Raw genomic sequence first — 13260 nt, 5'->3', positions numbered from 1 at the left:
TCAAGGATGAACTGTGGATGGTGGCTAAGGGGACACCTCTTCTTTCCCCTCTCTGGAAGCAGACAGCATCTTGCTTTGGAGTGTGTGTGTGTGCGTGTGTGTGTGTGTGTGTGTGTGTGTGTGTGAGAGAGAGAGAGAGAGAGCACCATCAAAATGAGTCATCCAGATGGTTGGGCATGGAGAAGGGGAAAGGCTAGTAACTGAAGGTCCCATTTGTTCCCTAATGCAGGGCCTTTTAGACAGACGGAATCTTGAATCCAGATTACACTGTTTGCAACTACTGACAACTGTTCTTACCTTCTCTGGATGTCAATCTTTTCATCCATAAGATGGGAATAATAATAATAATTTCACTATGGTGTTATTGTTAGGTTAGGTAACGTGTATAAAGCAGTTGAAACAAAACATCTCATCAGTGTCACAGCTTTTATTGAGTTCTTGCCATATGCTATGCTAAACTTTGGAGCTGCATATAAATGTTACTTCTCTTTTCTTTATTCCTCTCAGTGTTAGGACAATTATACTTTGCATGCATATCTTTGAATGACATATGTTTATAAATTAAGATATTAATGACTATCACACTACTAGGTATATAGGAAGCGCTTAATAAATAGCTGAATGGAATTAAAGTGAATTTTTTAAGCTACAAGAAATTTCTAAAAGATGTTGGAAATAAGAGTTTTTTCCTAAATACTGTTTCTTACCTTCTTCCATAGAAATTGCTGGGTACGAGCAAATGATTGAAGCAGGGGGGAAAAAAAGAACACAATATCTGTACTATAGTTTCTCAGATTAATTTACAATAAGAAATGTAATGTGCAAAAATTATTGTAATTAGTATTCTGGGTTTATTCTCTAGAAATTCAGGGAAGATTTAGTAACAAAACGATAAATGAATACCTTATAAAACCAATATATTTGTGAGCCTTGTTGGAAATGGGAATCTACTTGCTTCTGGTAAATCCCACCCTCTTCCATCCCAGCTAGTTCTACAAGGGTAGTATTCTATGAATTTCTGAATTAATATGCTTAGTTCAGCATATTTTAGGAACCCAAATTTTCAGTGGAAGGAAGGAAAGAAGACAGAGAGATGGAGGGAGGAAGGGAGGGAGGGAAAGAAAGAGGGAAGAAAATTATAAGTGCAGCTTCAGTCAATAACTTTTTAATAATCATCTGCAAACTAACATCAATAACACTTCATTAATAAAATTGCCTATATCTTAGGACTCAGTAGCCTGCCCCTAATATTTTTTGCGGGGGAGGAGGGTATGATAAGACTTAAGCAGAGCAGAAATGTAGAAAGTAATATTAATTGTAGGATCATCTATAATAGTTGAAAATAAATGATCTTTTTAGTAGTTCAAAAAATAATCATGTCTATCGGAAACATTCCCTGAGAGAGGGGACCCTTTAAGTCAGTGGCTCCAAACCTGAGGCTCGTGGACCTAGAGATTCGTGAGGATAATAATAGAGTATTGCAAACTATTTTCAGCCTGGACTTCTAGAAAGTCTAATACAAATCACACAGGGCACACAACCAAATTAAATGGCAACTAGAGGTTATACTACAGGTAATTATCAGATGCTGATTAGAAACTAATTAGCATTTTCATGTGCCTTTGATAAATGAAAGTTTGATTTAAAAAAAAACTTTTTCAAAACATGGAAGAAGTAACTAAAATATCACTATGAAGATTGTGTCATGAAAAATGTTTCTGATAAGATGTTAAGTGAAGTGGCTGGCAAGATGGCTGAACAGGAACAGCTCTGGTCTGCAGCTCCCAGCGAGATGAATGCAGAAGGCAGGTGATTTCTGCATTTCCGACTGAGGTACCTGGCTCATCTCACTGGGACTGGCTAGACAGTGGGTGCAGCCCATGAAGGGCAAACCAAAGCAGGGTGGGGCGTTGCCTCACCCAGGAAGCACAAGGGGTTGGGGTCTCCCTCCCCTAGCCAAGGAAAGCTGTGAGAGACTGTAAGGGACTGGGACTCCAGCCCAGATATTACCCTTTTCCCACGTTCTTCACAACCCACAGACTAGGACATTCCCTCGGGTGTCTACACCAGCAGGGCCATGGGTTTCAAGCACAAAACTGGGCAGCCGTTTGGGCAGATACCAAGCTAGCTGCAGGAGTTTTTGTTTGTTTGTTTTTCATACCCCAGTGGCGCCTGGAATACCAGCAAGACAGAACCGTTTGCTCCCCTGGAAAAGGGGCTGAAGCCAGGGAGCCAAGTGGTCTTGCTCAGCGGATCCCACCCCCATGGAGTCCAGCAAACTAAAATCCACTGGCTTGAAATTCTCGCTGCCAGCACAGCAGACTGAAGTTGAACTGGGACACCCCAGCTTGGTGGGGGAAGGGGCGACCACCATTACTGAGGCTTGGGTCGGTGGTTTTCCTCTCACAATGTAAACAAAGCCACTGGGAAGTTTGAACTGGGTGGAGCCCTCTACAGCACCCCAAAGCCAGTGTAGCCAGACTGCCTCTCTAGATTCCTCCTCTCTGGGCAGGGCATCTCTGAAAGAAAGGCAGCAGCCCCAGTCAGGGACTTATAGACAAAACTCCCATCTCCCTGGGACAAACAGTCACCTGGGGGAAGGGGTGGCTGTGGGCGCAGCTTCACTAGACTTAAAAGTTCCTGCCTGCCGGCTCTGAAGAGAGGAGCAGATCTCCCAGCACAGTGCTCAAGCTCTGCTAAGGGACAGACTGCTTCCACAAGTGGGTCCCTGGCCCCTGTGCCTCCTGACTGGAAGACACCTCCCAGCAGGGCTTGACAGATACCTCATACAGGAGAGCTCCAGCTGGCATCTGGCAGGTGCCCCTCTGGGACGAAGCTTCCCAAGGAAGGAGCAGGCAGCAATCTTTGCTGTTCTGCAGCCTCCACTAGTGATACCCAGGCAAACAGGAACTGGAGTGGACCTCCAGCAAACTCTAGCAGACCTGCAGCATAGAGGCCTATTTTGAAGGAAAACTAACAAACAGAAATAGCATCAACATCAACAAAAAGGATGTCCATTCAGAGGCCCCATTGGAAGGTCACCAACATCAAAGACCAAAGGTAGATAAATCCATGAAGATGAAGAAAAAAACAGTGAAAAAAGGCTGAAAATTCCAAAAACCAGAATGCCTCTTCTCCTCCAAAGGATCACAACTCCTTGCCAACAAGGGAGCAAAACCGAATGGAGAAAGACTTTGATGAATTGACAGAAGTAGGCTTCAGAAGGTGGGTAATAACAAACTCTTCTGAGCTAAACAAGCATGTTCTAACCTAATGCAAGGAAGCTAAGAACCTTGAAAAAGGGTTAGAGGAATTGCTAACTAGAATAACCAGTTTAGAGAGGAACATAAATGACCTGATGGAGCTGAAAAACACAGCCCAAGAACTTCATTGAAGCATACACAAGTATCAATAGCCAAATCAATCAAGCAGAAGAAACAATATCAGAGATTGAAGATCAACTTAATGAAATAAAGCATGAAGACAAGATTAGAGAAAAAAGAATGAAAAGGAATGAACAAAGCCTCCAAAAAATATGAGACTATGTGAAAAGACCAAACCTACATTTGATTGGTGTACCTGAAAGTGACAGGGAGAATGGAACCAAGTTGGAAAACATTCTTCAGGATATTATCCAGGAGAACTTCCCCAGCCTAGCAAGACAGGCCAACATTCAAATTCAGGAAACACAGAGAACACTACAAAGATACTCCTTGAGAAGAGCAACCCCTAAACACTAAATCTTCAGATTCACCAAGGTTGAAATGAAGGAAAAAATGTTAAGTGCGGCCAGAGAGAAAGGTTGGGTTACCCACAAAGGGAAGCCCATCAGACTAACAGTGGATTTCTCAGCAGAAACCCTACAAGCCAGAAGAGAGTGGGGGCCAATATTCAACATTCTCAAAGAAAAGAATTTTCAACCCAGAATTTCATATCCAGTCAAACTAAGCTTCACAAGTGAAGGAGAAATAAAATCCTTTACAGACAAGCAAATGCGGAGAGATTTTGTCACTACCAGGCCTGCCTTACCAGAGCTCCTGAAGGAAGCACTAAATATGGAGAGGAAAAACCAGTACCAGCCACTGCAAAAACTACCAAATTATAAAGACCATTGACACTATGAGGAAACTGCATGAACTAACAGGCAAAATAACCAGCTAGCATCATAATGACAGGATCAAATTCACACATAACAATATTCACCTTAAATGTAAATGGGCTAAATACCCAATTAAAAGACACAGACTGGCAAATTGGATAAAGAGTCAGGACCCATCAGTGTGCTGTATTCAGGAGACCCATCTCATGTGCAAAGACACACATGTGCTCAAAATAAAGCGATGGAGAAAAATTTACCAAGCAAATGGAAAGCAAAAAAAAAGCAGGGGTTCCAATCCTAGTCTCTGATAAAACAGACTTTAAACTAACAAAGATCAAAAAAGACAAAGAAGAGCATTACATAATGGTAAAGGGATCAACACAACAAGAAGAGCTAACTATTCTAAATATATATACACCCAATAGAGGAGCACCCAGATTCATAAAGCAAGTTCTTAGAGACCTACAAAGAGATATAGACTCTCAAGCAATAATAGGGGGAGACTTTAACAACCCACTGTCAATATTAGACAGATCAATGAGACAGAAAATTAGCAAGGATATTCAGGACTTGAACTCAGCTCTGGACCAAGTGGACCCAATTGACATCTACAGAATTCTACACCCCAGATCAACAGAATATACATTCTTCTCAGCACCACATCACACTTATTCTAAAACTGACCACCAATTGGAAGTAAAACATTCCTCAGCAAATGCAAAAGAACAGAAATCATAACAGTCTCTCAGACCACAGTGCAATCAAATTAGACCTCAGGATTAAGAAACTCACTCAAAACTATACAACTACATGGAAACTGAACAACCTGCTCCTGAATGACTACTGGGTAAATAACGAAATTAAGGCAGAAATAAATAAGTTTTTTGAAAGCAATGAGAACAAAGACATAATGTACAGAATCACTTGAAAACAGCTAAAGCAGTGTTTAGAGGGAAATTTAGAGCACTAAATCCCTACAGGAGAAAGCAAGAAAGATCTAAAATCAAAACCCTAACATCACAATTAAAAGAACTAGAGAAGCAAGAGCAAACAAATTCAAAAAGCTAGCAGAAGACCAGAAATAACTAAGATCAGAGCAGAACTGAAGGAGATAGAGACACAAAAAATCCTTCAAAAAAATCATGAATTCAGGAAGCTGGATTTTTGAAAAGATTAAGAAAATAGACCACTAGCCAGGTTAATAAAGAAGAAAAGAGAGAAGAATCAAATAGATACAATAAAAAGTGGTAAAGGGGATATCACCACTGATCCCACAGAAATACAAACTACCATGAGAGAATACTATAAACACCTCTACACAAATAAACTAGAAAATCTAGAAGAAATGGGTAAATTCCTGGACACACACACCCTCCCAAGACTAAACCAGGAAGAAGTTGAATCCCTGAATAGACCAATAACAAGTTCTGAAATTGAGGCAGTAATTAATAGCCTGCCAACCAAAAAAAGCCCAGGACCAAATGGAGCTTGTACCATTCCTTCTGAAACTATTCCAAACAATGGAAAAAGAGGGACTCCTCCCTCACTCATTTTATGAGACCAGCATCATCCTGATACCAAAAGCTGGCAGAGACACAACAAAAAAAGAAAATTTCAGGCCAATATCCCTGATGAACATCGATGGGAAAATCCTCAATAAAATACTGGCAAACCAAATCCAGGAGCACAGCAAAAAGCTTATCCACCACAATCAAGTTGGCTTCATCCCTGGGATGCAAGGCTGGTTCAACATATGCAAATCAATAAATGTAATCCATCACATAAACAGAACCCATGACAAAAATCACATGATTATCTCAATACATGCAGAAAAGGCCTTTGATAAAATTCAACATCCCCTCATGCTAAAAACTCTCAATAAACTAGGTATTGATGGAATGTATCTCAAAATAATAAGAGCTATTTATGATAAACCCACAGTCAGTATCATACTGAATGGGCATGGATGAAGCTGGAAACCATCATTCCCAGCAAACTAATACAGGAACAGAAAACCAAACACCGCATGTTCTCACTCATAAGTGGGAGTTGAACTATGAGAACACATGGACACAGGGAGGGGAACATCACACACTGGGGCCGGTTGGCGGGTGGGGACTAAGGGGAGGGATAGCATTAGGAGAAATACCTAATGTAGATGATGAGTTAATGGGTGCAGCAAACCACCATGGCACATGTATACCTATGTAACAAACCTGCACGTTCTGCACATGTATCCCAGAACTTAAAGTATAATTAAAAAACAAAAAAAGATGTTAAGTTTAAAAAAAAAAAAAAAGTGCTATTGCAGCTATTACTGTAACCATGTAAAATATGTATTCACTGCTGGAAGTTAATATGAAAATATTGTCATTGAAAAGGCATGTTTTCTTCTGTCAAAAACTGCCTTTATAGTTGTCCTCATATCTTTTCAATAAGAAAATAAAAGGAAAAGTAATTTTTGGCTTGGAGAAGGGATACATAATAAAGTGGGTGAGGCTTGCCATGGGTAGATCTGTGATGTTGGTACTTTTTGTGCCCTTCCAGTCTCCTCTCTTTGCCTCCCCTCCCTCTTTCTGGTGCCCAGTTCCCTCCCTTAACCCCTTTCCAGGGCCCACCTGAGGGCCATTTCAGAAGGGCCTTGCTCAGTAGGCTTAGCTGGCCTCTGTCAAGCCACAGCACCTTTAATCAAGCATTTGCCACCATGGAGCCTTTACTCACCACTCCCCAACTGCTTCAATAATAATGTCTAGCAATCAAACTGCAATCATTAAGTAACAATTCCATCCCATATTTATTCACCAAAGGCATGCACAATTGTTAATCGGTGCTTCTGTACAGTGTGAAGATTAAGTCCTCTAAGTTGATAGAACCCAAATGAAGGTATATGTGTAGCTATGCAGCCTTGCTTGCAGTCATATATAATGCACATATGAGCTGTGGAGATCTTGGAGGGCCTCAATTTGGGGAGGAATGTCTTCAGGTGTCACCAAGATAAAAACATATGCATTTTCATTAACTGAAAACTCTTCTAAATCCAAAGAACGAATGTCAATGGTAGGACTTCAGAGAGCTGGCTGCCAGGGAGACTATCTGGGAGCAGTGGGGACATTTAGAGATCTCCTGGGCAGGAAGCCAGTCCTGGGAGGGAGGAAGCAGGCTCCCCCAGGATGCACATGCTGGGTCTGAGGTAGCCACATACTGAAATTGCCTTTGTAAAAATTACATCAGTGAGAAAATTATGGCAGTGGGGGAGATCCAACATAGCCCAAGCTCCTCTTGCTTTTAGCTTTCAAGCTGCCTTCATTCCAGGGTTAGCTTTGGGAGACATTTTATTTATAGTTTAAATGATAACAGGCCTTCCCCTAAAACTCAGCCACCTTTATAAAGCTAATGAGAGACCATCAGGTTAGTGGGAGGAGCCTGAATTCTGCTAAGGCGAATTCTGCATATCATAAGATATGCAATTTCCCCAATAATTCTTGCAAATAACATCACTATTGTAGAACCTAAGATTGGCCTTTTGTGACATCTTTTTAGGTTTTTTCATGTCTGACACCTGTGGCTCCATCTGGACCCACCAACCAATGGCTTCTGTGGCTCCACCCAGAAGCAACTCAGTGCAAGAGGACAGCTTCAACTCCCTATGATTTCATCTCTGATCCAACCAATCAGCAGCAAGTGCCCATTGAATAGCCACCCCACTCCCTCCCCAAACTACCTTTGAGCAACCCCTAATCTAGGGGCCTTCAAGGAGATTGATTTAAATAACAACTCCATCTCCCACGTGGCATGGCCAGCCTCACATCAATTAGACTCTTTCTTCACTGCAATGCCACGGTCTTCATTTGTGCAGCAAACAGGGAGAACCTGTCAGGCAGTTGCAATACTCACATAAGGTTGACTTGAGGCAGGTGTGAGGCTGGTATGGCTGAGACCACCAGAATTCCCGTTGCTTCCTATGGGGGCGGGGAACCGTGAGACAAAAAACAAACAAAAAACAAAAAGCCAACCCCAGTTAACCGAGGTGAAACAGACCCAGAACAATGACAAACAGAATGTTTCTTAGAATTCTGCTGCCTTCACCCAAGTGAAAAGGGTGATCACTTCTCCAAATGCGTTGTCAAATAAATTTTCCAAACATATAGGCTCTCTCATCTCTTTTTCTGCCTCACAGGATCTTTTCAGAACAACAAATACTTAGAGTGACAATCTCGCCCATGATCACAAGTTTGCACATGGAGTTTCGGTAAATGACCCGTGGTAAGCTGCCTCTCAGGCATGTTAGCCTGTCTCTGCAGTCTCCTTTGAATTCTCATGACATGTTCGGGTTTCCCTCCCAGGCTGTTACAGGCTCTCTACAGTTTCTTTAGATGACTCTGCTCCTTTCTTGATCTCTAGAATCACCCCTGGGCTCGAGGGCAAGGCTTCACCTTTTCTTGGCACCTGAAACCTCTGTTGACTTGTTCCTCCTCCCTTGAGTCCCCCAGCAATTCCTTTGGGCAGGTTTTCCTTGCCTTGCCTACTTCAAAGCAACTTTCTAAGCAAAGTTGTTCCTTCTTTATTCAACAATGTGAAGTTTGGAGCAAGAGAAGACTTTGAAGACACTCTGTTCTTTGTATTCCCGGAACTGCAGCATCACCTTTCCCTGGGAGCTTGTGAGACCTGCAGAACCTCAGGCCCCACCCCAAGCCTTCCAAATTAGAATCTCCATTTTAATAAGAGCCCAGGTAAGTCATATGTATGCTAAAGGCAAGAAGCTCTAATTTAATCTCTCAAACTTTGGAATACATCTGAGGTGTCTGTTAAAATGTAGCTAATCTGGGCCTCCCAGATCTCCTGCCTCCGATTCTCTGAAGATAAGGCCAGGGCATCTGCGTGTTTAAATCAAACTCTCCATGTGATTCTAATTCACAAGAGAGTTTAAGAAGGGCCAATTTAGCCACTGTCCTCACTTTAGAAATGAGGAAACTGATCCAGGGAAGTCAAGCAATGTGGTGGATGTTGAACAATTAGCAGCAGGAGGCATCTATCCTATAATCTACAAAGTGATGGACTGGGATTCAACAGACCTGGGTTCCAGGCGTGCTTCCCCTCCACAGGATCTTGGACAAATCTCCTAACATCTGAAACTTAGTTCCCCACTTATGAAATGGGGCTCAGTGCATTTGAGGCATTGTGAGGACTAAATGATACATGAAACCTTACTGTAAACTCAATTAGCATGGACATGCAGGGCATTCATTAATTCATTTATTAATTATTTGAAGAGATAACACATACACACAGTAAAAATCTTAACAGTATAAAAAAGTAGGCCGGGCGTGGTGGCTCATGCCTGTAATCCCAGCACTTTGGGAGGCCGAGGTCGGCAGATCACCTGAGGTCAGGAGTTCGAGACCAGCCTGACCAACATGGTGAAACCCCGTCTCTACTAAAAATACAAAAATTAGCCAGGCGTGGTGGTGCGCACCTGTAGTCTCAGCTACTCTGGAGGCTGAGGCAGGGAAATCGCCTGAACCCAAGAGGCCGAGGCTGCAGTGAGCTGAGATCACGGCATTGCAGTTCAGCCTGGTGACAGAGCAAGACTCCATTTCAAAAAAAAAAAAAAAAAAAAGTAAGGCTTCTTCCCTTCCTTCTGCTCAGTTTCTTGTGCATTCTTCCAGAAATATTCTCTGCATAATTAAGGTACTTTAATTCACAGCACATGCAGGCCAGAGCCAAGATTCTTGATTCCGAGTTAGGTGATGAACTCTTTAATATTGTGTTTCCTGTTTTTTAACCTTCTGTACCTTTCCTTGGCTACTTCATGGTTAATTACCGGATAGTCTGATCTCTCTCTATCTCTGTCTCTGTGTCTCTCATTCTCTGTCAGCTTCCTCTCTAGGCTTTACCCTTGCCTTTCTCCTCTGGGAGTTCCCGGTTTTTTATTCTTACAAAATGATATCCTAACATCTTCACATGTTCCCTCTGGTGGAAACTCCAGCAGAATGGGGCCTCTCACCGGAAAGTCATGTCCACTTGCCAAAAATATTTGCTACTCTGGTACAAAGCATCAACTCTAACTCCCCCAATTTGCAATATAGTCATTCCAAACTCCTTTAGATGGGTATTATTTTCCACCAATATGCCCTTTTTGGAGAAGCCTTCCTCCTCACTCTTTTACTGTTTTCTAAAATCAGATGTAAATTTTCTACCTGTTGAAAGTAAAAACAAACAAACAAGCAAAACAAAAACAACCCCCCCCCAGCTACTTGCATTCAAATCTGTCACTCTTATAAAGAGCATAAAAAATATTTTATGCGCTCATTCATTATTCTTAAGCACAATGCTGCTCTTCATACCACTTACCCTGAGCACCTGAGGTGCTTGGTGAAGATGCAGATTCCTGGCTCAGTCCATATCTATTGAATCAGGGAAGGGAGGGCAGAGCCAGGGAATCTGTATTTTACAAAATACCCAGCTCATTTTTACTCACAGCAAAGTTGGAGAAATGGGAAGGGAGAAAAATTGTTTGTAGATATCAAAGACCCCATTTATTGAGGCTCGGAGATACTGACTTCTCAAAAGCCATATCAGCCTGTGCTTCTGACAGGCCTCTTGTGCAGACGCGGCAGTGGATTTAATCTCAACACCCTCATCCAGTCCTCCCATGTGCCTCCTGGTTTTCTGAATGAGATTCAGGAGAACCCAAGGTGCCTTCCATCATTCTGTCCCCAACAAGACATTTGTGTAGACTCTGCTATTGACATATTGCTTCTAAATGAAATTGTTTAATTTCTTATTTTAATATTAGGTTTTCATGTGGCAATGACTAAAAGCAGCATAAGAACTTCCTATCATCCTTTATTTGTGTGTGCTCCCCCAATAAACCCATAATTGGGTTTTGTGTGCTCCTTGCAAGACCCCTGCTGGTCCCCCCTCACCACTTTCTGACCTGAAACCATGAGGACTAATCTCATTAGGCCTTTATCCCTGTTCATGTCCTTCAGCCCCCAAGCTCAGGTCACCCCTTATCCCCTGTGCTTTAATCCCTATAAGACCCCTGCCAGCCACCCACGCCCTCTGGAACTCACAGCAAATCTTCAGCAAACTCTCTTAGATCTCAGCCTCTTCCTTGAGCCCTTTCTTCTTACTCTAACTGCAGCCTAGCTCTCCCTGCAGCCTGCTTCCCCTGCAGCCTTCAAGAGGGGGATGTTTCCTCTCCCACTCCCAGTGCGGTGCTGGTGAAATAGCTCTGGGGGATGGGAGCCCTGACTCGGAGCCTCTGCTGATTTCTGCAGTGTTGATGCTCTCACGGTGGCTGATTTCAAGCTACCACGCCGTCTTCACCGAATGTGGGTGTGTGAGGAGATGGCTCAGATGGCTCCAGCACATCCCTGTGTATAGCCTTCCTTCCACTGGGCCTGGAGGTGGGGGTGTGTCCTTGCTTCTCACTGCCATTTCCAGATTATTCTTCCTTTTCCTAGGAGCCCCCAGCTTTGAATATCATCCCACTACTTTTCTGGTAGCCATCACCAGCTCACTCCTGCTCGCTCTTAGGTCTCACCACTGTTCTGTCACAGTTCTCAATGATTTTATCACACATACAAATGTCCCTTTCAGCACGCTGGCCTAGTGGGTGCTTGATCTCCTCTTTTCCAATAACCTTTCACTCATTCAACCTCAGCCACCTCCTCCCATTGTTATACCCAAGACCTCATCAGTACCGACAACAACAATCTCTCCTTAATTTTAACTTCCAGTATCCCTTTCTCCTACTAACACCTCCCATCTTCACAGCCCCAATACACTGTTGACCTCATAAAGACCTGCAATCCATTGATCTTACTTCCTTCTCACCAATCCTCACGTGTTTCATTTCCTCATCTCCCTCCTAAGCAGCTTACATGTCACACTCCATCCTTATCATCTGTCTCTTGGCCCCCTCTTGATTTGCTGCTAAATCCAACCCTCCGTCTAATCTGGACCCGCACCCCAGAAGCACTTCAGATGTGTGACCTTTAACTTAAGAGGGCCCTGAATGCTGATCACACTGTGTTTACCTAATCTGTTTGTCTCCAACTCGCATGGAAACTTTTCAAGCTTTCTATTCTCTCCTTCCCAATGCCTCCTTCCCCACCCTGCTCTCTGCTTATGGTTCCTCATTTCACTGAGAAAATAACAGTTAGGAGAGAACTTCCACAAGCGCCTGCCATATGCTGCATGCTCAGCTGTGCCCCATACTCTGCCTTCCCTTGTGGTACCATTTCTAAGGATGAGCTGTTTATGATCCCAGGGCAGGCCAAGCCCTCTTCTTGATACTAAAGCATATCTCCTTCTGCCCGCTCAAAGACATCGACAACAGCAATTCTCTTCTCCTTCTCCCATATCATCAAAATGTTCCCCTGGTGGATGACTCCCATTACTTACAGCATCTAAACATTTTGCTCACACCACTCCACTCTCCCCTCTGGCTATTTCTCCGTTGTTCTGCTCTGCTTTATCCCAAAATGTCTCAAAGAGTTTCCCATGCTCATCCATTTCTTCAAATCCCACTCTAATGAGAATTTTGGCCCCACTTCTCCACTGAAATTGCTCTTATTAAGATCACTAATGACTGTCATACTGCTAAATCCAATGGTCAATTCTCAGCCTTCTTAGCAGAAGGTGCTATAGCTGATGAGGACCCCATACAGTCTTGATTTTCATTCTGCCTCACTGGTCATTCCTTCCCAATATCCTTTACTGGTTCCATTTTTCCTTCCTGATCTCTTAACAGTGGCTGAGCCTGGGACTGCTGCTTCTTTCTATTTGTACGCCCTCCCTTGGTAGCTCATCAAACCTCAGTAACATAAGGTGAGGGTGGTAGGTTGAAATTTAGTAACTGAGGTCTCAACTGAGCCTTGAAAGATGAATCCTTTTTTGTCTTAGTCTGTGCAGTTTTCTATAACAAAGTACAGTAAACTGGGTCACTTATAAACAACAGAAATGTATTTGCTCATAGTTCTGGAAGCTGGGACATCCAAGATCGAGGAGCTAGTGGATGCAGTGTCTGGGGAGGGCCCACTCCGTGACTCATAAATGGCGGCTTTTAGCTGTGTCCTCCCAAGGTGGAAGGGGCAAATAAGCTCCCTCAGGCCTCTTTTATAAGGGTACTAATCCCATTCATGAGGGCAGAG

At 43.0% G+C, this 13260-nt stretch overlaps 1 protein-coding gene across 1 annotated transcript in view; it reads right to left on the bottom strand.

Moving 5' to 3' along the window:
- The window catches only part of MPP4 (MAGUK p55 scaffold protein 4), a 58433-nt gene that overhangs the window by 24301 nt on the left and 20872 nt on the right, over positions 1-13260 (bottom strand). The window contains exons 10-11 of the mRNA XM_050750922.1: positions 7994-8058; positions 708-725 (exon numbers count right to left, since the gene is read on the bottom strand). Coding sequence (XP_050606879.1) covers positions 708-725; positions 7994-8058 — 83 coding nt within the window. The remainder of the gene's footprint in view (positions 1-707; positions 726-7993; positions 8059-13260) is intronic.

The sequence above is a fragment of the Macaca thibetana genome, chromosome 12 (genome assembly GCF_024542745.1).
Source record: "Macaca thibetana thibetana isolate TM-01 chromosome 12, ASM2454274v1, whole genome shotgun sequence".
Taxonomy (NCBI): domain Eukaryota; kingdom Metazoa; phylum Chordata; class Mammalia; order Primates; family Cercopithecidae; genus Macaca; species Macaca thibetana.
This window is presented reverse-complemented; position numbering and strand designations above follow the sequence as displayed.